This window comes from Salmo trutta, chromosome 13 (genome assembly GCF_901001165.1).
Source record: "Salmo trutta chromosome 13, fSalTru1.1, whole genome shotgun sequence".
NCBI classification, from domain to species: domain Eukaryota; kingdom Metazoa; phylum Chordata; class Actinopteri; order Salmoniformes; family Salmonidae; genus Salmo; species Salmo trutta.
In genome coordinates, this window is record NC_042969.1 from 25,888,760 (window position 1) to 25,915,730 (window position 26,971).

General features: G+C 46.1%; 2 protein-coding genes and 1 long non-coding RNA gene across 14 annotated transcripts in view; 1 reads left to right on the forward strand and 2 right to left on the reverse strand.

Moving 5' to 3' along the window:
• Positions 1-10,873, reverse strand: part of pdlim3b (PDZ and LIM domain 3b) — a 28,914-nt gene extending 18,041 nt beyond the window's left edge. Inside the window, exon 1 of one of the 3 annotated variants that reach the window (XM_029771594.1) lies at positions 10,460-10,873. In XM_029771594.1, the coding sequence (XP_029627454.1) occupies positions 10,460-10,552 (93 nt within the window). In that variant the 5' untranslated portion in view covers positions 10,553-10,873. The remainder of the gene's footprint in view (positions 1-10,459) is intronic. The other 2 variants (XM_029771592.1, XM_029771593.1) reach the window with 2 other exon arrangements.
• A 3,341-nt stretch (positions 10,874-14,214) lies between these two features.
• Positions 14,215-26,971, reverse strand: part of sorbs2b (sorbin and SH3 domain containing 2b) — a 78,532-nt gene continuing 65,775 nt past the window's right edge. For 7 of the 10 annotated variants that reach the window (XM_029771601.1, XM_029771603.1, XM_029771600.1 and 4 more), the window contains 6 exons: positions 22,864-23,901; positions 22,400-22,597; positions 18,177-18,287; positions 17,013-17,056; positions 16,461-16,567; positions 14,215-16,090 (listed from right to left, as the gene is read on the reverse strand). In XM_029771601.1, the coding sequence (XP_029627461.1) occupies positions 16,029-16,090; positions 16,461-16,567; positions 17,013-17,056; positions 18,177-18,287; positions 22,400-22,597; positions 22,864-23,901 (1,560 nt within the window). In that variant the 3' untranslated portion in view covers positions 14,215-16,028. The remainder of the gene's footprint in view (positions 16,091-16,460; positions 16,568-17,012; positions 17,057-18,176; positions 18,288-22,399; positions 22,598-22,863; positions 23,902-26,971) is intronic. The other 3 variants (XM_029771604.1, XM_029771602.1, XM_029771605.1) reach the window with 3 other exon arrangements.
• On the forward strand, positions 26,102-26,584 carry LOC115205524 (uncharacterized). Its single transcript, XR_003880632.1, has 2 exons — positions 26,102-26,145; positions 26,407-26,584. It is a non-coding gene; the product is annotated as an uncharacterized LOC115205524 (long non-coding RNA).

Here is a 26,971-nt window from a genome sequence, read left to right on the forward strand (position 1 = left end):
CACAGAGGACCCACCATAACACCTCTCATACAGAGGAACCATGACACCTCTCATACAGAGGAACCACCATGACGCCTCTCACACCGAGGAACCACCATGACACCTCTCACACAGAGGAACCACCATGACACCTCTCACACAGAGGAACCGCCATGACACCTCTCACACAGAGGAACCACCATGACACCTCTCATACAGAGGAACCACACCACCATGACACCTTTCACACAGAGGAACCACCATGACCCCTCTCACACAGAGGAACCACCATGACACCTCTCACACAGAGGAACCACCATGACACCTCTCACACAGAGGAACCACCATGACACCTCTCATACAGAGGAACCACACCACCATGACACCTCTCACACTGAGGAACTGCCATGACACCTCTCACACAGAGGAACCACCATGACACCTCTCACACAGAGGAACCACCATGACACCTCTCGCACAGAGGAACCACCATGACACCTCTCGCACAGAGGAACCACCATGACACCTCTCACACAGAGGAACCACACCACCATGACACCTCTCACACAGAGGAACCACCATGACACCTCTCACACAGAGGAACCACCATGACACCTCTCACACAGAGGAACCACCATGACACCTCTCACACAGAGGAACCACACCACCATGACATCTCTCACACAGAGGAACCACACCACCATGACACCTCTCACACAGAGGAACCACCATGACATCTCTCACACAGAGGAACCACACCACCATGACACCTCTCACACAGAGGAACCACCATGACACCTCTCACACAAAGGAACCACCATAACACCTCTCACACAGAGGAACCACCATGACACCTCTCATACAGAGGAACCATGACACCTCTCATACAGAGGAACCACCATGGCACCTCTCACACAGGGGAACCACCATGACACCTCTCACACAGAGGAACCACCATGACACCTCTCACACAGAGGAACCACACCACCATGACACCTCTTTCACAGAGGAACCACCATGACACCTCTCACACAGAGGAACCACCATGACACCTCTCACACAGAGGACCCACCATGACACCTCTCACACAGAGGAACCACCATGACCCCTCTCACACAGAGGAATCACACCACCATGACACCTCTCACACAGAGGAACCACCATGACACCTCTCACACAGAGGAATCACACCACCATGACACCTCTCACACAGAGGAACCACCATGACACCTCTCACACAGAGGAACCACCATGACACCTCTCACACAGAGGAACCACCATGACACCTCTCAAACAGAGGAACCACACCACCATGACACCTCTCACACAGAGGAACCACCATGACACCTCTCACACAGAGGAACCACCATGACACCTCTCACACAGAGGAACCACACCACCATGACACCTCTCGCACAGAGGAACTGCCATGACACCTCTCACACAGAGGAACCACCATGACACCTCTCACACAGAGGAACCACCATGACACCTCTCACACAGAGGAACCACACCACCATTACACCTCTCACACAGAGGAACCACCATGACACCTCTCACACAGAGGAACCACCATGACACCTCTCACACAGAGGAACCACCATGACACCTCTCACACAGAGGAACCACCATGACCCCTCTCACACAGAGGAATCACACCACCATGACACCTCTCACACAGAGGAACCACCATGATACCTCTCACACAGAGGAATCACACCACCATGACACCTCTCACACAGAGGAACCACCATGACACCTCTCACACAGAGGAACCACCATGACACCTCTCACACAGAGGAACCACCATGACACCTCTCAAACAGAGGAACCACACCACCATGACACCTCTCACACAGAGGAACCACCATGACACCTCTCACACAGAGGAACCACCATGACACCTCTCACACAGAGGAACCACACCACCATGACACCTCTCGCACAGAGGAACCGCATGACACCTCTCACACAGAGGAACCACCATGACACCTCTCACACAGAGGAACCACCATGACACCTCTCACACAGAGGAACCACCATGACACCTCTCACACAGAGGAACCGCCATGACACCTCTCACACAGAGGAACCACACCACCATGACACCTCTCGCACAGAGGAACCGCCATGACACCTCTCACACAGAGGAACCGCCATGACACCTCTCACACAGAGGAACCACCATGACACCTCTCACACAGAGGAACCACCATGACACCTCTCATACAGAGGAACCACCATGACACCTCTCACACAGAGGAACCACCATGACACCTCTCACACAGAGGAACCACCATGACACCTCTCACACAGAGGAACCACCATGACACCTCTCACACAGAGGAACCACCATGACACCTCTCACACAGAGGAACCACCATGACACCTCTCACACAGAGGAACCACCATGACACCTTTCACACAGAGGAACCACCATGACACCTCTCACACAGATGAACCACCATGACACCTCTCACACAGAGGAACCACCATGACACCTCTCACACAGAGGACCACACCACCATGACACCTCTCACACAGAGGAACCACACCACCATGACACCTCTCACACAGAGGAACCACCATGGCACCTCTCACACAGAGGAACCACCATGACACCTCTCACACAGAGGAACTGCCATGACACCTCTCACACAGAGGAACCACCATGACACCTCTGCATGACAGGACAGGAAGTAAGAGCCATTTGGGAGGGAGGGGCTTAAAATACGTCAGCCACACACACAGTCTCAGTTCCACACTAATACACATCCTCATGAAATCACATAAACACTCATTCTATTAAAACCTATATGCATACAGAACACAATTAGATAGCAGCCATAACCACGCATTGTTACAAGATAAAAGCAGACTGGCATACAGTACAAGCAGAAGTAGACTGTTTGCAGTTTAGTCACATACTGGAACACCTGTTTCCTGTTTAGACGTAGGCATCATCAGTAATGGCTTTGACAACGTTGTGAAAAACATGCCATATAGACCCAGAGGCACCTCTCAGAGAAGAGCACTGCACAAGTAAGGACATGCTACCCACATGAAGATATCACTACCAGCCAATTCCCGGCACCTTATGACCAATCCTTTTCAGACAGATGGGACTCATATTATAACACTAATCCCTATGGGCTCTGGTCAAAACTAGTACACTATAAAAGGAATAGGGTGCCATTTGGGACGTATACCAATAGTATATAACCATGGTCTTCCGTTGCTTATCAGTTATTTTTGTATGAGCAATACACCAAGATTGTTGGGTGGTTGGTTTTAATGGAATAACAGCTGGGATTTGAGCAGTAACGTTGCAGAATGTTGTTGTTGGATAGATGTCACAAACCTAATCAGCAGAGGAAACAATTAGGCATCACTGAAATAACCATGGTTATGATAAGACACATTGGGCCTAAAGTGTAGATCACTATTGTATTCCCAGACCCTGACTATGGCATGGGTATGCTTTCTGCTTGGTTTTGGTCTTAATTAGAAAGTAGGTTCTGGTCTTAAAAGGGATTTAAGTTGTGGTCTTAATCAGTATTTAGGTTCTGGTCTTAATCAGAATTTAGGTTCTGGTCTTAATCAGAATATAGGTTCTGGTCTTAATCAGAATTTAGGTTCTGGTCTTAATCAGAGCGATGTGGAGCAAAATCAGGCTGGTTAGCAGGAACCTGTGTCATATCTGTCTCTAACTCTGGACTGCTCTCTTCTAGCCCATAGTTAATGTTAACGTTATCCAGCTAATGATCATTCAAAACCTCCAAGAAGTAGCATTGTATCACAGTTAAGTAATAAGGACATGAACTTGAAGGGAGGAATGAAAAATAACCAGCTTTTCATTGGTCCCAATTACTCTGGGTTACAATGCTGGGTTACATTATATACCATTAGCACCATTCCTGACAAGATTTCAAACATTAGCCAGAACATGAAAGTGCAGCTCAAGGATCATCTACAGTCAGCCGGAATGCTGGAGGAAGTATTCACCAAGTCTTGCTGCGTGACTGTTAAGTAAACCTGTAACCTCCCCATCCTAGCTCTAGTCAGCCTCTACACATTTGTGTCCTAAATGGTACCCTATCCCCTACACAGTGCATGGTCTAAAAGAGTGCACTACAGTGAGGGAAAAAAGTATTTGATCCCCTGCTGATTTTGTACATTTGCCCATTGACAAAGAAATGATCAGTCTATAATTTTAATGGTAGGTTTATTTGACCAGTGAGAGATAGAATAACAACAACAAAAATCCAGAACAACGCATGTCAAAAATGTTATACATTGATTTGCATTTTAATGAGGGAAATAAGTATTTGACCCCCTCTCAATCAGAAAGATTTCTGGCTCCCAGATGTATTTTATACAGGTAACGAGCTGAGATTAGGAGCACACTCTTAAAGGGAGTGCTCCTAATCTCAGCTTGTTACCTGTATAAAAGACACCTGTCCACAGAAGCAATCAATCAGATTCCAAACTCTCCACCATGGCCAAGACCAAAGAGCTCTCCAAGGATGTCAGGGACAAGATTGTAGACCTACACAAGGCTGGAATGGGCTACAAGACCATCACCAAGTAGCTTGGTGAGAAGGTGACAACAGTTGGTGCGATTATTTGCAAATGGAAGAAACACAAAAGAACTGTCAATCTCCCTCGGCCTGGGGCTCCATGCAAGATCTCACCTCGTGGAGTTGCAATGATCATGAGAACGGTGAGGAATCAGCCCAGAACTACACGGGAGGATCTTGTCAATGAGCTCAAGGCAGCTGGGACCATAGTCACCAAGAAAACAATTGGTAACACACTACGCCGTGAAGGACTGAAATCCTGCAGGGTCCGCAAGGTCCCCCTGCTCAAGAAAGCACATATACATGCCCGTCTGAAGTTTGCCAATGAACATCTGAATGATTCAGAGGACAACTGGGTGAAAGTGTTGTGGTCAGAGGAGACCAAAATGGAGCTCTTTGGCATCAACTCAACTCGCCGTATTTGGAGGAGGAATGCTGCCTATGACCCCAAGAACACCATCCCCACCGTCAAACATGGAGGTGGAAACATTATGCTTTGGGGGTGTTTTTCTGCTAAGGGGACAGCACAACTTCACCGCATTAAAGGGACGATGGACGGGGCCATATACCATCAAATCTTGGGTGAGAACCTCCTTCCCTTAGCCAGGGCATTGAAAATGGGTCGTGGATGGGTATTCCAGCATGACAATGACCCAAAACACACGGCCAAGGCAACAAAGGAGTGGCTCAAGAAGAAGCGCATTAAGGTCCTGTCTCCAGACCTTAATCCCATAGAAAATCTGTGGAGGGAGCTGAAGGTTCGAGTTGCAAAACGTCAGCCTCGAAACCTTAATGACTTGGAGAAGATCTGCAAAGAGGAGTGGGACAAAATCCCTCCTGAGATGTGTGCAAACCTGGTGGCCAACTACAAGAAACGTCTGACCTCTGTGATTGCCAACAAGGGTTTTGCCACCAAGTACTAAGTCATGCTTTGCAGGGGTTCAAATACTTATTTCCCTCATTAAAATGCTAATCATTTTATAACATTTTTGACATGCGTTTTTCTGGATTTTTTTGTTGTTATTCTGTCTCTCACTGTTCAAATACACCTACCATTAAAATTATAGACTGATCATTTCTTTGTCAGTGGGCAAATGTACAAAATCAGCAGGGGATCAAATACTTTTTTCCCTCACTGTATAAGGGAATAGGGTGTTATTTGGGTCAAGCAGCCCAGGCTCTTCCAGTCCTACACTACTAACAGTCTGCTAAGAGTCTCAGTCCTACACTACTAACAGTCTGCTAAGAGTCTCAGTCCTACACTACTAACAGTCTGCTAAGAGTCTCAGTCCTACACTACTAACAGTCTGCTAAGAGTCTCAGTCCTACACTAACAACAGTCTGCTAAGAGTCTCAGTCCTACACTACTAACAGTCTGCTAAGAGTCTCAGTCTACTAACAGTCTGCTTAGAGTCTCAGTCCTACACTACTAACAGTGTGCTAAGTCTCAGTCTTATCCCCTCTACTCCTTCAGCAGCTCGTTACGGGCCCGGGATGAGGGGGGGTTCCTGGGGGTCGAGGGGCATTCCAGGGGGCTGAGGGGTAAGAAGATATGTTCTCCTGGCTGTGACAGGTGTGACTGGAGATCTCCATGGTGACTCACTAGACATCCAGGCCGTTTGGCCATGGTGGGGAGGGTAGCCGTCATTCATAGAGACAAGCATATACAGTACGTAGCCCTGAGTCATGTTGCAAATTTTCCTCATTTTAAAGTCTTATCGTTTGCTTGAACACGCAACAGCTCACCTTATACATTCTAGTGTACCGCCCTCCTCAACATAAACCTAATAGTTGTTCATTGCAGGATTTCTCTGACCAGCTGGCTTTGGTCATGTTTAAATATGACAGAGTTATTTAAAGAATGCACTAGCTGGGGAGAGTTAGAATCCTTGAAGGTTGTGCTACATACCACAGGGCTTACACACTACCAAGGCCATAGTGTTGATCTGTTGCTGTCCTATGGTCTGAATATTGATCACTTGGAAACTATTGATGTCTTTGTCTCTGACCATCTCATTATTGTTTTTAAAATGCTTTCTCCAAAAATGTCTGCCACCTCTAACCTCCTGAGTGGTGCAGCGATCTAAGGCACTGCATCGCTACAGACCCGGGTTCGATCCCAGGCTGTGTCACAGCTGTCCGTGACCGGGAGACCCATGAGGCGGCGCACAATTGGCCCAGCGTCATCCGGGTTAGGGGAGAGGTTGGCCGGCCAGGATTTCCTTGTCCCATCGCACTCTAATGACTCCTTGTGGTGGGCCGGGCACCTGCAAGCTGACTTCGGTCGCCAACGAGACGGTGTTTCCTCCGACACATTGGTGCGGCTGGGTTGTGGGTTAAGCGAGCAGTGGGTCAAGAAGCAGTGCTGCTTGGCAGGGTCGTGTTTTGGAGGACGCATGGCTCTCGACCTTTTCCTCTCCTGTCCGTAGGGGAGTTGCAGCGATGGGACAAGACTGTAACTACCATTTGGATATCAAGAAAAGGAGAAAAAAATTAAATAAAAGTCTGCCCCGATCGCTCTCGCATCATCAACTGCTAATACATTTACCACTGCTTTTATATCCTCTCCTAATGATCCTGGTCTTTGTCGTCATACCGCTGATTTGCTGAACAGTTTCAATGACATACAGTGGATTCGGAAAGTTTCAGACCTCTTGACTTTTTCAACATTTTGTTACGTTACAGCCTTTTTTTTATTGATTAAATCGTTTTTTTCCCTCATCAATTTACACACCATACACCATAATGACAAAGCAAAACAGATTTCAGATATCTTTGCAAATTTATAACAAATAAAAACTGAAATATCACATTTACATAAGTATTCAGACCCTTTATTCAGTACTTTGTTGAAGCACCTTTGGCAGCGATTACAACCTCGAATCTTCTTGGGTATGACACTACAAGCTTGGCACACCTGTATTTGAGGAGTTTCTCCCATTCTTCTCTGCAGATCCTCTCAAACTCTGTCAGGTTGGATGGGGAGCATTGCTGCACAGATATTTTCAGGTCTCTCCAGAGATGTTAGATCACGTTCAAGTCCGGGCTCTGGTTGGACCTCTCAGGGACATACAGAGACTTATCCCGGAGCTACTCCTGCGTTGTCTTGGCCGTGTGCTTAGGGTCGTTGTCCTGTTGGAAGGTGAAACTTTGCTCCAGTCTGACGTCCTGAGCACTCATAAGCATGTTTCCATAAAGAATCTCTCTGTACTTTGCTCCGTTCACCTTTGCCTCGATCAGGACAAGTCTCCCAGTCCCTGCCGCTGAAAAACATCCCCACAGCATGATGCTGCCACCACCATGCTTCACCGTAGGGATGGTGCCAGGTTTCCTCCAGACGTGACGCTTGGAATTCAGGCCAAAGAGTTCAATCTTGGTTTCATCAGACCAGACAATCTTGTTTCTCATGGTTAGAGAGTCTTTAGGTGCCTTTGGGTGTCTTTAGGTGCCTTTAGGTGCCTCTGGCCACTCTACCATAAAGGCCTGATTGGTGGAGTTCTGCAGAGATGGTTGTCCTTCTGGAAGGTTTTCCATCTCCACAGAGGAACTCTGGAGCTCTGTCAGAGTGACCATCGGGCTCTTGCTCACCTCCCTGACCAAGGCCCTTCTCCCCTGATTGCTCAGTTGGGCCGGGCGGCCAGCTAAGAAGAGTCTTGGTGGTTCCAAACTTCTTCCATTGAAGAATGATGGAGGCCACTGTGTTCTTGGGCCTTCAATGCTGCAAAAATGTTTTGGTACCCTTCCTCAGATCTGTGCCTCGACACAATCCTGTCTCGGAGCTCTACGGACAATTCCTTCGACCCCATGGCTTGGTTTTTGCTTTGACATGCACTGTCAACTGTGGGACTTTATATAGACAGCTGTGTGCCTTTCCAAATCATGTCCAATCAATTGAATTTACCACAGGTGGACTCCAATCAAGTTGTAGAAACATCTCAAGGATGATCAGTGCAATTTCGAGTATCATAGCAAAGGATCTGATTTATCTTTAATACACTTGCAAAAATGTCTAAAAACCTGTTTTTGCTTTGTCATTATGGGGTATTGTGTGTAGATTGCTGAGAATTTTTCTTTATTTAATCCATTTTAGAATAAGGCTGTAACGTAACAAAATGTGGAAAACGTCAAGGGGTCTGAATATTTTCCGAATGCACTGTATATCAGGCTACTTTTGACTCAGTGACACCAGTTAAAAACAATAATAAACTGTCTGCCAGTCTCACTTTGGTTAAAAGACCACAGCTGTGCCTTAAAAAGTGAACTTAGAAAGGCTGTATGTAAATTGAAGGCATGCAAATTTCAAGTGTTCTATGATGTACAATAATGAAGGATCTAATGAGAAATTACAATGTTGCTGTTATAGATGCAAACTATTTCTCTACCCTGATCTCTGAGAAGTACCCTGATCTCTGAGAAGTGCCACAACTCGAAAATTCAGTTTAAGACAATTGAGTATGTTGTTGGTGGCCCCCTTAACAATGACATGCTTGCATCCCCTGGTCTCGGCGAACAGTTTTTACGATTCTTTTCAACAGAAAATATAGAACATTTTAGATCCCAGATTGACAGTAGCCACCCTCATACCAGCATTTCTGGTCAAGAGGCAACTACTCTGAGGCTGTCTACTGCTTCCTTTTACTCCTTTGACCAAATATCCTTTGAGTCCCTCCTTGGTACTGTTCCTCACATGAAGACCTCCCCCTGCCACTTGGACATGGTCCCTACTACACTACTAAAATAAGTTATGCATACTGTTGGCCCCAACATTCTGTGTATTGTAAATAGCTCCCTGACCTCTGGATCCTTCCCAGCCTATTTTAAAACTGTTCTGGTCCAACCTTTCCTTAAAAAGCCCAATCTAGACCCCTCCTCATCTCTAAACTTCCTTTTTTATCCAAGATGTTAGAAAAAGTTGTTTGTAAGCATTTGGTGGGTATGAGTACGAACAACAAATCACTTCACAGCACAGAAACGTCTTTCCTGAAAGTCAGTAATTACTTTCTGTTGGCTGACGATGCCAGTGAATGCTTTATCCTAGTTCTCTATCCTAGTTTTTTGCATCTCAGTGTCATGTTTGATACTATTGATCATAACATTCTTGTCGGCAGACTAGAGATGTGGGTGTGAATCTACGGCAGTGCCCGCGACTGGTTCAGGTCATATCTATGTGGCAGACATTTCTCAGTGACCATGGGTGGTTCAGTATCGTCCCCAGCACTTATTTACTATGGTGTCCCTCAGGGGTCAATTCTGGGCCCATCCTTTTTTCCCTATACATGAGTCCCCTGGGTGACATCATCCGCAATCATAAAATTCAGTTTCACTGCTATGCAGATGACATGCCACTTTATTTGCCAATCAGACCCAGTGATCAAGCTAGCGTAGCAAACCTTTCACCAGTATCTTGCTGACATCAAATGTTGGATGTCTGACAACTTCTTCCAGCTCAATGATATGAAATCAGAGGTTGTTTTATTTGACCCCCACCTTGCTCGAACCTGGACTGTAAATAACCTTGGTCATTTGTCCACCAGTGTAAAGCCTACGGGCAGAAACCTTGTGTCTTACTTGACTTTTGCTTTATATATAGATAATAATAAAAGCAGGACTGGACAACCTTTACATGCAGCTCAAGATTTAGGTCTGTGTTAAAGATTTTATTTGTCACTGATCTACAGAAAGTTATACATGCTTTTAATTCCTCAAGCCTAGATTACTGTAACTCTTTGTAAGCCTGTCTCAGTGAGAAATCACTCCATTGTCTACAGTTAGTTCAAAATGCTGCCACTCGGCATTTAACAGGCACCAGAAAATGTAACCATATCACACCTACGAGTCAATTTTAGAATATATTTTAAAATGGTATTAATCACGTTTAAGGTGGGTCAGTGGTCACTCACCCTGGTGATAGTCAGGGGCTGGTTGAAGTCCTTCCCTCCAGTGAGCCTGAAGCCCCAGGGGGCTGGCCCATCCAGGACCACGTTCTGGGGCATTATCTTCCTAGCTGTCACCCTGTTTCTGGTAGAGCAGCAGTCACAGCAGCAGTAGGCTAATCTACAGTATGCCTCTCCCTCCACTCTCTCTTTCTCTTTCTTTCTTTCTTTCTTTCTTTCTCTCTCTCTCTCTCTCTCTCTCTCTCTCTCTCTCTCTCTCTCTCTCTCTCTCTCTCTCTCTCTCTCTCACACACACACAGACACACTGCTCTGCCTCTTCTCTTCCAGAGCTGATTGGCAGCCTCTCTCTGGCCAGGAGCCTTTATAACAGGCCGCTGGGCATGTTAGGAGGATGCCCCGCCCTCAGAGTGAAGTCATCCGGCTGTCTGAGGACCTCTGAGGCAGAGTGCTAGAACTTACCCTGTCAGTTACTCTCTCTCTCTTTTTATCTCTCTCTCACTCTATTCCCCCCTTTCTCTCTGCTCCTTGTTGGTTGGGCTCGACAACTCCTGTGTGATGACCCACCCTCATCAGTCAGCAGGCCAAACCAGTGCCCAAATAGAGACGCAGGCAAATATTACATAGATGACACAAGCATCCAGACCCGTGTGGCTGACGGAAAGACCCGGCTCTGGAGTTGATAACAGTTGTACCACAACACCTGTCTGCCAAGACACGCGCTGCATGGGAAGGAGACGGGCTTGATCATGTCCTGATCTTTACCTGGTCTTGTCTGTTCACACTTATAAGACCTGATCACAATCAGATCACAATGGGTCTTTTAATGATCTACGCTTGTCTAAAAATGTGGGCACAATCAGAATGTGGACAAGATTAGGACATAGGCTGCATGATAGAACCAGGTATCAACAGGGCTCATGAGTGCCTGCCTGGGCCTTGCTTTAAGATGTTCTTCTGTGCAGACGCAGAAGGCTGACTTTTCACTCTGTCCAACAGTCCATTTACAGTTTGAGTGCAGTCTGTGCTTGTCTCATTAGAGAGCCAAAGCAATCCGTCAGAAATCACCTGTTTTACTTGGCCTGCATGCTTTGACAACTTGCCCCCTTATTTGGTGGGGACTTAAAGCTTGGTTGAGCCCCTGAGATTGAGCAGGCCTTCATTGCACAAGGAAAAGGCTATATGAACACTCCTGACCTGCAAACTGATATTACATTTCAGAATTTGTTAAAATTAGGTTAGAGTTAGGGTTAGGGTCAGAGTTAAGGTCAAGGTTAAGGTTAGGGTCAGTTTTTTATAGTCTCTTTTTATAGCCCTGGAGGAAACCCGCAGAGCCCTTTCCTCGCCCAGCTCAAAAGGCCTGTTGGCCAACCAGAAAAGTATGTTTCTCACTGTTATATTCTCTCTCTATTCTTTAGTCTTACTCTCATCACTCTTCCCAGGGATGACCACACCTCTGATGCATTCACACAACTGTCAGTAGCTTTCTAAGATAAAGTGCTGTCTTTGAGAGTCATTATGTTATCTTCAAAAGGAGAGCCAGTCTGAAGCACAACCTCTAATAGTGCACAGCACCGCTGACTAGAGACCAGCTGGGAGGATTTGTCTGGGGATTTATAAATCATCCGATAAATAAGGGAACACAATTAAAAAGGCTTTAGGAGGTCTCCCCTGGCTTTGTTTTAGAACAGCTCCAGGGGAATACTTCTGATTCCTTCATTCTGAAAGAAAACACAGCAGCCTGTCTGCCCCTAGGTCCAGGATCGTAATTATAGAAACCTTGGACTGCCCTGGCCTGAATGCTGGCTGATCCAGGGGCTTTATTTTTGCAGTTGCCATGGAGGCGCCAGGGAAAACTTGAGGACACGGTGTGGTCAGAGCCTTCTATTTATCATGGCTGTTTATATAGTAGGCAGTCCGTGAGGATCAGGCCAGCAGCTACCGGCTGTTTATATAGTAGGCAGGCTGGGAGGATCAGGCCAGCAGCTACCGGCTGTTTATATAGTAGGCAGGCTGGGAGGATCAGGCCAGCAGCTACCGGCTGTTTATATAGTAGGCAGTCCGTGAGGATCAGGCCAGCAGCTACCGGCTGTTTATATAGTAGGCAGTCCGTGAGGATCAGGCCAGCAGCTACCGGCTGTTTATATAGTAGGCAGGCTGGGAGGATCAGGCCAGCAGCTACCGGCTGTTTATATAGTAGGCAGTCAGTGAGGATCAGGCCAGCAGCTACCGGCTGTTTATATAGTAGGCAGGCTGGGAGGATCAGGCCAGCAGCTACCGGCTGTTTATATAGTAGGCAGGCTGGGAGGATCAGGCCAGCAGCTACCGGCTGTTTATATAGTAGGCAGGCTGGGAGGATCAGGCCAGCAGCTACCGGCTGTTTATATAGTAGGCAGTCCGTGAGGATCAGGCCAGCAGCTACCGGCTGTTTATATAGTAGGCAGTCCGTGAGGATCAGGCCAGCAGCTACCGGCTGTTTATATAGTAGGCAGGCTGGGAGGATCAGGCCAGCAGCTACCGGCTGTTTATATAGTAGGCAGTCAGTGAGGATCAGGCCAGCAGCTACCGGCTGTTTATATAGTAGGCAGGCTGGGAGGATCAGGCCAGCAGCTACCGGCTGTTTATATAGTAGGCAGGCTGGGAGGATCAGGCCAGCAGCTACCGGCTGTTTATATAGTAGGCAGGCTGAGAGGATCGGGCCAGCAGTTACCGGCTGTTTATATAGTAGGCAGGCTGGGAGGATCAGGCCAGCAGTTACCGGCTGTTTATATAGTAGGCAGTCCGTGAGGATCAGGCCAGCAGCTACCGGCTGTTTATATAGTAGGCAGGCTGGGAGGATCGGGCCAGCAGTTACCGGCTGTTTATATAGTAGGCAGGCTGGGAGGATCGGGCCAGCAGTTACCGGCTGTTTATATAGTAGGCAGGCTGGGAGGATCGCGCTAGCAGCTACCGGCTGTTTATATAGTAGGCAGGCTGGGAGGATCGAGCTAGCAGCTACCGGCTGTTTATATATTAGGCAGGCTGGGAGGATCGAGCTAGCAGCTACCGGCTGTTGATATAGTAGGCAGGCTGGGAGGATCGGGCCAGCAGCTACCGGCTGTTGATATAGCAGGCAGGCTGGGAGGATCGGGCCAGCAGCTACCGGCTGTTGATATAGCAGGCAGGCTGGGAGGATCGGGCCAGCAGCTACCGGCTGTTGATATAGCAGGCAGGCTGGGAGGATCGGGCCAGCAGCTACCGGCTGTTGATATAGCAGGCAGGCTGGGAGGATCGGGCCAGCAGCTACCGGCTGTTGATATAGCAGGCAGGCTGGGAGGATCGGGCCAGCAGCTACCGGCTGTTGATATAGCAGGCAGGCTGGGAGGATCGGGCCAGCAGCTACCGGCTGTTGATATAGTAGGCAGGCTGGGAGGATCGGGCCAGCAGCTACCGGCTGTTGATATAGCAGGCAGGCTGGGAGGATCGGGCCAGCAGCTACCGGCTGTTGATATAGTCGGCAGGCTGGGAGGATCGGGCCAGCAGCTACCGCAGTAGGTTACAGGATGAAGCCTGGTTTCACATTTATTTAAACAGCCAATCGTTTGGGAGCTGAAATAACCAGGCTATTTTCACAATACCAGAACTGTAATGGAGAATTGTGGTGGACCTTCTTCACATTGCACACTGTAACTGTGTCAGTGGTAATGTTATTACCATGATAATATAAAATTATTAAAGAATAATACAGAGAAATAAAATCCTCAGACAATGAGCACAAAGGAAGGGAAACATTCAGGCAGAATTTATTGGATAAATAATATTACACAAAGAAAAAACAGACATATTGTCATTGAGGGTGAATGTGCCTCCACACCTCATCCTGTGTCCCGTGAGGAGAAGGTGGTCTCCAGGTATTGGAAGGGTGGTGACTGTGTATGGCAGACATGGTGTTAGAGTGGTTTGCTAACGCTGAGCATTCAAGGCCCAGTGTTAGCAAGTCACACTAACGCTCTGGACCAGAGCTAGTTGACGCCACACCTCCTTGATGAAGATCCTTGATCACCATATCAATAGTTCGCTGTGTTTGTGTATACTTACAGTACATACTTCCTACTGACTTTCTGATGTACTGATTATATACAATTACATTTCATATTTCTCTCCTTTTTGCTGATATTGCTAGAGGTCTTCCTTAGACAATGACTTCACATGTTGACCAAATGCTAGTTTGCAAAGTTATGCACCTCTCCGGCATACCTGCTATTGCTGAAATAATGCAAGAAATGGAAATACTTGCTGATGACTGATCGAGGCAGTGGATGTTTTTTAATCACAGGGACATACATACACTGTACAGGACAGACTATACGGTATGGTGTGTTTAGGCAGTAGTGAACACAAAGTTACATGATGACTTTATTACATGTCATCATCATCAACAACATCATCACTTCCAATCCTTCTGTCATTTTGTTGCCCTGTGTTCTAGAACAGAAAGGCAGGTATTTGGGAGAATGGTTATTGCATAAATCAAAAGCTGATTTGGAGTCAGCTGAATGCATCCAGACAGTAAATTAAATTACATCAAATATGTTTAACACTTTTATACAGGATTTGTGGCAGGTGAGTTGTCCCTAAGATATTTAAATAATTTCAAATAATTTGACAGTTCGCAATAAGAAGAATATTGTAAAATGATCATATATTTAAGAACGATCTTAAATAACAGATCACTCTACCCTAGTTGTAAAAAGAAGACATTGCTTTTAAAAAATATATATTGTCCAATTACATAAAAGTCTTCTCTTTCCTTTTATTAATATTTATAGGAATGTCAGGAGAGAAAAACAAAACCGGACAAGTCAATAGACATTAGGTCCAGTCGGAGGTAACTGCCTGAATACATGAACTATGTGTCTGTCCAAAGCCATGTGCTAACGGATGCATTTAGGAGGAACCCTAATCGCCTGTATAAAACTAACACGACAACGCTGTCATCTCTTTCTGCCTGCCTGTGCAGATCCAAGCTCAGGTCCTGTGCACTTTAACTGTATGAAGCAAGAGGACAACCCCTCTCCAAAAATGTTAATAACACACTCTCCTAATGTAAATTAGCATAATCAATTATAGAGTACTTCCAGAACAAGAAAAAATATATATTTATGTATAAATAAATACATGGTAAATAGGGCACTTGGTTACTTCATTATTGTGAAAACCATTAGTCTATAAGGCATCCCTTCACTGTAAATAACACTCATACGCACGAATAACTAACATTTGTTTGTGACCAAATCTGCTTTCAACCTTATTTGTTGCATCCACTGTATACACTGAGACATCATCACAGTTAGTCGAGTAGAATACCCTTAAATCAAACATGAAATATATTCCTTCAAGGCCACTGGGTTCATATCTTCTCCCATTCATCAAATTAGGAAATGCATTGTCACTCCTGGAAAAGTTTTTTTGAATGAAAATAACTAGTCATAGATGAATGTAACGTTTTTGTGCAGTCTGAATATATTGGTTATTCATCCACTGAGTTATACAACCACTGCAGTTTTGCTGGACATCATGAGAATTCTGTATGAAAAGGTTATAGCTGCTTCACGTAGTTTCCAGGAAAGGTTCCAAAAAACGTGCTTCTTCTGGATGTGCCTTGAAAAATAACAAACATATAGCGGTATTAAAGGAAATATCTCAACGATATAGTTTGTTTCAAGCATTTTCAGTGGAGTAGTGCATTATGTTTTTGTTTATGGAACGATGGCTGAGGATATGTGACTATTGACACATCAAAATAAAGGACAACTTCCACAGAGCACTGATTGGTTTAATGACTCAATTAAAGGCAAGGGATGCCATCTGTTGGCAGCAGCTAAGTAGTACAACTTTTAAATGCTCTGAATGATTGGCGGAACAGGGGTGGGCAATGGCCATGCAGAGCCCCTACACGGGAATTATTGTATAATTAATGTCTATATCTTTTGGATATTAATAGAGCAAATAAATACAACGTCGGACCTACCTACAAACCAGCCGTCGTCACACCTCTCCATCACATCAACAACGTCCCCTTCCTTGAGCTCCAACTCATCCTCATTACGTGGAGCATAGTTATACAGGACCTGGAACCTACAGACCATAATAACTGTCATCAGTGAGGATTATACAGTCACATCATCAGATTCATTTACACATTGCTACTGCTTATTTAAGCAATAAGGCCTGAGGAGGTGTGGTATATGGCCAATATACCACAGCTAATGGCTGTTCTTAAGCACGACGCAACGTGGAGTGCCTGGACACAGCCCTTATACCACAAAATTCCGAGGTGCTTTATTGCTATTATAAACTGGTTATCAACGTAATTACAATATAAAAATAAATGGTTTTGTCATACCCGTGGTATACCACGGCCGTCAGCCAATCAGCATTCAGTGCTCGAACCACCCAGTTTATAATACAAATTAGACACATTCAATCAGAGACTTAACTTCAAATAAGCTTTAAAGCTCTATATAACGTTAATAGTCAAGTTGGGGAAATAAATCGATGTGGAAATAGAAGATAGACTTACGCCTCTCCACCACAATTCAGGGCATCTTGGGTAAACAATGGCCGCTGAGAAGAGAGAAGAGAAATGCAGTGTTATACAGTAGGCATGTCATGTTTCTATCTGTCTCCCTCTGCCGTATGTTTTACCACCATCAGCGTCCATCACTGTAGCAACAATGTGCTAGAGCCAACACAAAACCATCTTTGCTTTAATTAATGTGCTAGAACCACAATGCTGACAAAGAGCTGACTGTACTCTGCTTGGTTGAAGGGGATTTGGGGACTAAGTACTTCCTGGGAGGTACACAGTATTTATTCAACATCACTCAGAGACAGAATAGAAGACAGTGAGCAACGAAGCATTTCAGATCCTAACATTCAATCCTAACGTCCACCTATTCCACAGCACACAAGCCTAGACTGGTCCCAGATTAGTTTGTGCTCTTGCCAACTACATTGGCAAGACAATGACTGACAATGAGTTGGCCTGATAGCACAAAGAGACTGGCACTCAGGCTAACACAAGCCATCCTAGCAAGCAGCAAGTCCACAAGCATTGACTGTTTTGCTTCCACACTAACAGGTTGGGAAGACAATTATGGGTCAAAGGGGGAGTCCATTCCATTCTGAATTAAACCATCAGTCGTCAGGCATGCAGTAAAACCACAGACGATGCTGTCAAGGGGGCACACTCCAAAAACCAGACACTATGATTACATCCCAAATGGCACCCTATTCCCTAAGTAGTGCATTCTATAGGGAATAGGGTGCTCTTTGGGACACACACTTTGCCACAGGGAAACAGGGACCCATTGTCAGATCATCAGACACAACTGGGGATTCCTGTTCCCACACAATGCCAAGCTGCAACGCACACTGGACAGACGGTCAGGAATTAAAGTCGAAGGTATTGCTCTGGTGTTTGATGACATGGTTGGCATGCTTCTGCTTACAGCAGGCATTCTTAACACATCTGTTGTCTCCTAGATATTAATCTCTTCATATCTAGGAGGTTGTATTTTTACAGACCATATGTGTGAGAGTGTTGTATGTTATGTGGTAGATATGTTGATGAAATATGGACAGTAAGAAAGGGATACATTAACTTTAAAGAGAGGACTTTGTTTCCTAGTAACCCAAACGTACGATGATGTCACACAAGGTGCATAGTGGGTAGCAGCCCTACCCTATGAGACGGGGAATAGCTCTGGGCTCTACTGGGCGAGCCGCAGGACCTCCGAGACATCACAGGGCTACGAGGGGGCTTACCCACAACAACAACCTCACGCTTTACAGGCTGAAAGAACCACAACCAGGATTTACAATTAGAGAAGAGTACTCAAACATACTTTACCACTCTGATCACACACACTCACACAAAAAGACATACCAGGTGATTAACAGGGAACAACTGGGCAACCAAACCTGTCATCAAAGTTAAACACTATTTGTAGAAAATTATATTGGGTATTAAACCAGAGCATATCGATCTTACTGTGTAAGTGGTAAGTTTGAAATGTAACCATCTTTGGTGATTTCTCTCTCCCAGCTTTGTATAAAGCAGCAGTATATTTCGTACGTCTGCCAGGGTTAGGGTTGCAAAGGGTCGGAAACTTTCCGGTAAATTTACCCCATTTTTCCGGAGATTTTCCATGGAAAGTTAAGCCTGGGAATTTGTGGAATTTTGCTTAAATTCATCAAAAAAGTTAGCTTATAACAGTGAATTTTTTTTTGTGGGAAACACATAAGGCAATTCTAGGTCTTGTGGCATATTTTGGTTAAACTATCCCCAATTCAATGGAATTGTAACCCTCTGCATGCACAGTGTAGTCTTCCATCACATGTGCAGGGCTCTCTTCCATCACATGTACAGCTGATTCTCAAGATCTTGCACACTGATGAGATGCTATTGAGCCCACACTACTACACTGTCTGAGCCAAGGACTACATGCTTTCTGGTAAGTTTTGATTACAATACTGGGTGGGGTGAATATATTTTCTATGACATACATTATTTTTTGTTAACTAGTAAATAGTAGACTACAGCAAAGTGTGTTTAAATCATTTCGAACTTGTTAATAATTTCTGCTACTTAGTTTTTGCTACCATGTGGGTTTTAGCTTGCATGAGCCTGCTAAATGATGAGTATTAATTCACCTGTTTCCAAACATGTTTCATTTTAAAACATTTACCTTACAAAGGAGTTGTTTAATCAAACTGCTTAACTATTTATCTGTACATTGAATTGTATTTGTTTGTTTTTTACTCATTTTTTTCTAATCTTTACAGGAAAATGCCACGGGCACTATCTGATGTGTGGAGACATTTCACTGCAGCTAATGTAGAAGGAAAAGCTGTGTACATTTGCAAATACTGGGTCAAATCATGTGAAGAATGCAACAAAGATGCAGAATCATCTGGCCAAGTGCATAAAGTTCCCTCAGCGCTCACAACAAGAAACCTCTGACAAAAGTCCCTCTACTTCTATCGAGGTGAAAATGATCAATCAGACACCTTATCGATAGCAACAGCTCATGGTCCTCCTGGAATCAGAAGTTTTTTTGACTCAATGGTGGAACGTAGTCAGAGAAATGCTGATGAATGTCTTCCTTGAGCTGTGTATGCAACTGGTTCACCTCTGATGCTCACAGGCAATGTGTATTGGAAGAGATTTCTGAATGTTCTTCACCCAGCATACACACCTCCAACCAGATATGCTTTATCTACTCATTTGCTGGATGCAGAGTTCAACAGAGTTCAACTGAAGGTCAAGCAAATCATAGAGAAAGCAGACTGTATTGCAATCATCTCTGATGGGTGGTTGAATGTTCGTGGGCAAGGAATAATTAACTACATCATCTCCACCCCTCAACCAGTATTCTACAAGAGCGCAGACACAAGGGACAACAGACACACCGGTCTCTACATTGCAGATGAGCTGAAAGCAGTCATCAATGACCTTGGACCACAGAAGGTATTTTCACTGGTGACAGACAATACTGCGAACATGAAGGCTGCTTGTTCTAAAGTGGAGGAGTCCTACCCTCACATCACACATGGTTGCTCATGCATTGAATCTGCTCCTCAAGGACATCATGGCACTGAAAACAATGGATACACTCTACAAGAGAGCCAAGGAAATGGTTAGGTATGTGAAGCGTCATCAAGTTATAGCAGCAATGTACCTCACCAAGCAAAGTGAGAAGAATAAGAGCACCACATTGAAGCTGCCTAGCAACACCCGTTGGGGTGGTGTTGTCATCATGTTTGACAGTCTCCTGGAGGAGAAGGAGTCTCTCCAAGAAGTGGCTATATCACAGTCTGCCGATATGGACGGCCCATCAAGAGGATCCTCCTGGATTATGTATTTTGGGAGAGCATGGTAAGCAGCCTGAAACTCCTGAAACCTATAGCAGTAGCCATTGCACAGATTGAGGGAGACAATGCCATCCTGTATGATGTTCAGACTTTGCTTGCAGATGTAAGAGAATACATCTGTACTGCCCTTCCCACTTCACTGTTGCTCCAAGCAGAAGAAACTGCAGTTCTGAAATACATCAAAAAGCGTGAAGACTTCTGCCTGAAGCCCATACATGCCGCGGCGTACATGTTGGACCCCAAGTATGCTGACAAGAGACTCCTGTCTGGTGCAGAGATCAACAAGGCCTATGGTGTCATCACTACTGTGTCTCGCCACCTTAACCTGGATGAGGGCAAGGTTCTTGGCAGTCTGGCAAAGTACACTTCCAAGCAAGGGCTTTAGGATGGAGATGCAATATGGCAGTCATGCCAACATATCTCATCAGCCACCTGGTGGAAGGGAATTTGTGGATCTGAGGCTCTTTCCCCTGTTGCCTCCATCATCCTCCAAATCCCACCAACATCAGCCGCCTCAGAGCGTAACTGGTCCTTGTTTGGGAACACACACACCAAAGCACGCAACAAGCTGACCAATACAAGGGTTGAAAAATTGGTGGCCATCCGGGAAAATTTGAGGCTTTTTGAGCCTGACAATGAGCCATCCTCAACAAGATTGGGAAGTGACAGTGATGATGACACCTCAGAGCCTGATGTTCAAGAGGTGGACATTGAGGAGGTCCAGGGAGAAGACATGGAGGCCTGAGAGGAAGACAACCAAAGCGTTAGTTTCTAGACTATCATTTTACAGATCTATGTTGAAAACGTTTTTGGGAGATGCAATGGATCATTGGGGATCATTCAATATTCCATTTATTTTGTTGTTCAGTGAAATCATCCCATGTGAAGAGTCAACACATTTAATTACAGTTCAATTCGTAACTTTTTACATTTCTATTGGAAGGATTTCGTAATTTGCAATTATGTCAATTTATGACAAGGTAAAAGGTTTATGTTCCTGTCTCCATATGATATGGTAAATATATCCAATGCAAAAAACATCTACATTTAAATGGTATTAATATTAATTTGCATATATTTCCATTAATTCCAATATATTCCCATATATTCCCGTTAATTTCCACGGCAAGTTTCCACCTCTGAATATTCCCCAAAATGTGCAACCCTAGCCAGGGTTGAGAAAAGAAAGCTTCTAAAGCTAGAGAAATGACGTTGCCAAGAGCAGCACTGCAGATATTGAGATGAGCGAGATGCAAGACTTCGCTCTCAAAAAGTCAAACACAGTATCTGCGCATGTGCACATGTTCGCTTCACGCTGTTACAGTGTGATAGGTATGGGACCAAACGCTCGTAGTTGTTGCGGAAATTGACCCACTATGCTGGTTACTTTACGCATCTACTTCATATCGCTGAGTCTACCTTTAATGACAGTAAGAGTAATATCTATGCTAGGAGGAGACTGGCATGAGACCTGGGCCCGTATCCACAAAGGGTCTCAGAGTAAGAGTGCTGATCTAGGATCAGGTTTGCCTTTAAGATCATAATGAATAAGATTATATGGACAGATCCTAGGTCAGCACTCCTACTCTGTGTCGCTTTGTGGATACTGACCCTGGAGACAAGGGTAAATAACAGAGTGAAAACAAAAATTCCAAGTATACAAGGACTATCTGGCAGCCATGTTACTTAGTTATCAACCATTTAATAGACCTACAATTGTTTAAAGATCTGTTACCTAACATACAGTGATTCATTTATCTAGACTAAGCATGTTACAGTAGTATTGTAACATAGTACTGTATCTATGAACCAACCAATAGCAGTACTGACCAAAGATGACAGTGTGAAGTAAACAGAACTAAAAACTAATGACAGTATCAGTACCACAGTGAATAGAGTGAAGTAAGGGTTAAAGGAGTAGTCAGTAACTTAGCGAGGACGTTACAGTATGTCAATGTTAGAGAGGAGAATTAGGGGAAGGGGAGGAGTTAGTTGTCACGACATGATGTCACACAGGCACCTGGTCTTTACCTTGACCTTGGAGGACCTAGACTCCAGGCGGGGGTACTGTTTGTTGTAGGGAGGGGGAGAGTGTAGCACCCCTGGAAGTGGAGGGGTGGTGCAGGGGGAGATGAGGGGAGACAAAGGTTTGGGTGAGGTGGTCGAGGTGGAGAGAGTGGGGATGGTGAACTGCTGGGAGGGAGGGGAGGTGAGGCGTACAGAGGAACCCTGGTGACAGAGAGACCAAAAGGAAAAGTGTGTTATGGGCTACACACACAGCCCCATCTGAGTTATCTTTTGAGAGTGGCAAACAAACCAGAAATAACAATCTGGCTAACCAGACATAACAAGAATCCGTTTCTCTCAGAAAAAAAATCAGTTGGAAAAAAGTTGCCTCAGATTTCAAATAAGTTCATGTAGGGTTAGTGGAAGCAAAATGTTTGCACAGCAGGTGTCAGGTTAGGACACACAGATCACACCAGGGAGGACTCTACCTTGTCCTGTTCTGCCCCATCCCTACACACAGGGGTAAAGGTATTATAAGGTGGGGTCATCTTCCTGCTCTCAGCAGGTTCCTCCTCTATGAAGAGCTTGGGAAGCTCCTCTGTCACGTCTGATGCTTGTCTGTAAAACTCTTCCTCTTTGGATTGGTCGCCCCCCTGAATGATGGACACCAGCTCCTCACAAAGGTCATCTTCCTGTTCTTGGTCCACTACCTGGTCTTTAGTGGAGTCCTCCATCAACTGATTCATCTCTTTGGAGATAAACTGATTTAGCTCTACTATGTTCTCGTGTTGAGATGGGGGGTCGGTGTGAGACAGGGGGTAGCTTTGAGATGGGTAGTCACTGTGAGAGCGGCAGTCGCTGGGCTCATACACCACCAGATCGATGGGACTGCAGGCCTTTGGTGAGGTGGGCGACAGGGCCACTGTGTCTGAGAAGGGGTCGAACGGTTTCTCCTGTTGTGAGTCTATAATGGGCTTGATGCTAGTGTTGTTCTGAATCTGAGACATGTCGACCACGCTGCCATACTTGGGGCTCCCAAACATGGGTGAGATGGGTGATGAGGTGAAAGAGGTGCCGCCAGAGGTGGTGGGGAGGGAGGATAGTGGGGAGGGTCTGGGTTCTGGGGAGCAGGGGTAGATGGGAGCCTTGGGGGAGGTGATGGGGATAAAGTGGCCCTCTCTGAAGGAAGGGGTGAGGTTGCGTGGTGTCGAGGTTATGGTTCCCAAGGTGGGGGCTGGGCTGGAGGAAACCAGGCAATGGCTGGGGGCTGGATAGGGGGAGGGGGACACCAGGGTGCTGAGGGCCTCCAGGTCAGCCAGCAGACTGCTGTTAGGGTATGGGGGAGGAGTGGGGGCCGGGGTGCAGGAAGGGGATAGGCCCAGCGTCAGGTTTATCCAATCATTGGTGACAGCCTGCAGGTGGGCCCTCTGGGTACTTGGGGAGGGGGATGGGAACAGGGAGGAGCGGGGTGTCCTGAAGGAGAGGGAAGGCGAGGGTGGACTGAAGCGAGGGTGCGTGGATGATGACTTGGGAGAGAAAGAGAGAGAGTACAGAAACATACGGCAGAACATAAGTGAGGGGAATGGCCAGGTCAGAATGCATAGGACAGAGACTGTTGTTGTTTCTGAAATCTATTTACCAATGTTGACTCTGCTCCAGTCAGATTATTTGAGGTCACTAACACAGAAAAGAGACTGGTGCTAAAGATACAGAGGCTTTACCTGGGGGTTAATGGTATGCGAGATCCTTGGGACGTCCTTACCAGCAGCGGCTAGTCGATGCCCAAATTTGACCCAAAATAAATAATGAAGATCAATCCCAGAAAACACTGTATCCCACTCCGCTTTCACCACTGTAGCGTTGAGATTCTCTCCTCCAGAGCTGCCACACACACACACGTTTTACGTGTGGTCTTTGGATTGGAGGACCAAAATGCTCTGTGACCACCCGCCGACGTGGCTGGTAAACTAGACATTCTACCAGCCAAATGCTCTGTGACCACCCGCCAACGTGGCTGGTAAACTAGACATTCTACCAGCCAAATGCTCTGTGACCACCCACCAACGTGGCTGGTAAACTAGACATTCTACCAGCCAAATGCTCTGTGACCACCCGCCAACGTGGCTGGTAAACTAGACATTCTACCAGCCAAATGCTCTGTGACCACCCACCAACGTGGCTGGTAAACTAGACATTCTACCAGCCAAATGCTCTGTGACCACCCGCCAACGTGGCTGGTAAACTAGACATTCTACCAGCCAAATGCTCTGTGACCACCCACCAACGTGGCTGGTAAACTAGACATTCTACCAGCCAAATGCTCTGTGACCACCCGCCAACGTGGCTGGTAAACTAGACATTCTACCAGCCAAATGCTCTGTGACCACCCGCCAACGTGGCTGGTAAACTAGATATTCTACCAGCCAAATGCTCTGTGACCACCCGCCAACGTGGCTGGTAAACTAGACATTCTACCAGCCAAATGCTCTGTGACCACCCGCCAACGTGGCTGGTAAACTAGACATTCTACCAGCCAAATGCTCTGTGACCACCCGCCAACGTGGCTGGTAAACTAGACATTCTACCAGCCAAATGCTCTGTGACCACCCGCCAACGTGGCTGGTAAACTAGACATTCTACCAGCCAAATGCTCTGTGACCACCCGCCAACGTGGCTGGTAAACTAGATATTCTACCAGCCAAATGCTCTGTGACCACCCGCCAACGTGGCTGGTAAACTAGACATTCTACCAGCCAAATGCTCTGTGACCACCCGCCAACGTGGCTGGTAAACTAGACATTCTACCAGAAATGCTCTGTGACCACCCGCCAACGTGGCTGGTAAACTAGACATTCTACCAGAAATGCTCTGTGACCACCCGCCAACGTGGCTGGTAAACTAGACATTCTACCAGCCAAATGCTCTGTGACCACCCGCCAACGTGGCTGGTAAACTAGACATTCTACCAGCCAAATGCTCTGTGACCACCCGCCAACGTGGCTGGTAAACTAGACATTCTACCAGCCAAATGCTCTGTGACCACCCGCCAATGTGGCTGGTAAACTAGACATTCTACCAGCTAAATGCTCTGTGACCACCCGCCAACGTGGCTGGTAAACTAGACATTCTACCAGCCAAATGCTCTGTGACCACCCGCCAACGTGGCTGGTAAACTAGACATTCTACCAGCCAAACGCTCTGTGACCACCTGCCAATATGGCTGGTTAACTAGACATTCTACCAGCCAATGCCAAAATCTACCAGCATTTGGCTGGTGGCTGGTGTTAATTTCCCACCCTGAACCCTAACTTTAAATCCTACCCTTACCCTAATCCTTACCTTAACCATAACCCTTCCCTAACCCTAACCTTAATATTTACCTTAACCCTTACCTAACCCTAACCTTAACCATTTTAAAATGTCAACTTCAATGTGGTTGGGACTTCCCAAGGATCTTGGACAGCAATGACAGTGTAACTAAACTAATGCAACCTGCCCTGTTGCTGCCAAGTCTGTGGATGAAGTGTGAAATGTGAACTGGGCCTGGCACGTCTTACTGGAGAAGCAGCAGCTGGTAGCTCTCCCACCCACAGAGGTCTCTATTAAACAGGTTAATGGAAAACAAGGCTTCTACAATGAATGTCATAGTGTCGGCATCACAATTCTCTTCCGCTCAACCTATGTCCCTTTAAACATAGAGAAACTCTGTGTGTGTACAGTGTGGGTTTGTCAGGGATTGAGTTAGACTAAACCATACCGATTGGTGGCAGGTGTTAGAAACCTGATGGATTGGTGGCTGGTGTAAGAAACCTGATGGATTGGTGGCTGGTGTTAGAAACCTGATGGATTGGTGGCTGGTGTTAGAAACCTGATGGATTGGTGGCTGGTGTTAGAAGCCTGATGGATTGGTGGCTGGTGTAAGAAACCTGATGGATTGGTGGCTGGTGTAAGAAACCTGATGGATTGGTGGCTGGTGTAAGAAACCTGATGGATTGGTGGCTGGTGTAAGAAACCTTACCGATTGGTGGCAGGTGTTAGAAACCTGATGGATTGGTGGCTGGTGTAAGAAACCTGATGGATTGGTGGCTGGTGTTAGAAACCTGATGGATTGGTGGCTGGTGTTAGAAACCTGATGGATTGGTAGCTGGTGTTAGAAGCCTGATGGATTGGTGGCTGGTGTTAGAAGCCTGATGGATTGGTGGCTGGTGTAAGAAACCTGATGGATTGGTGGCTGGTGTAAGAAACCTGATGGATTGGTGGCTGGTGTTAGAAACCTGATGGATTGGTGGCTGGTGTAAGAAACCTGATGGATTGGTGGCTGGTGTAAGAAACCTGATGGATTGGTGGCTGGTGTTAGAAACCTGATGGATTGGTGGCTGGTGTAAGAAACCTGATGGATTGGTGGCTGGTGTAAGAAACCTGATGGATTGGTGGCTGGTGTTAGAAACCTGATGGATTGGTGGCTGGTGTTAGAAACCTGATGGAATGGTGGCAGGTGTAAGAAACCTGATGGATTGGTGGCTGGTGTAAGAAACCTGATGGATTGGTGGCTGGTGTTAGAAACCTGATGGATTGGTGGCTGGTGTTAGAAGCCTG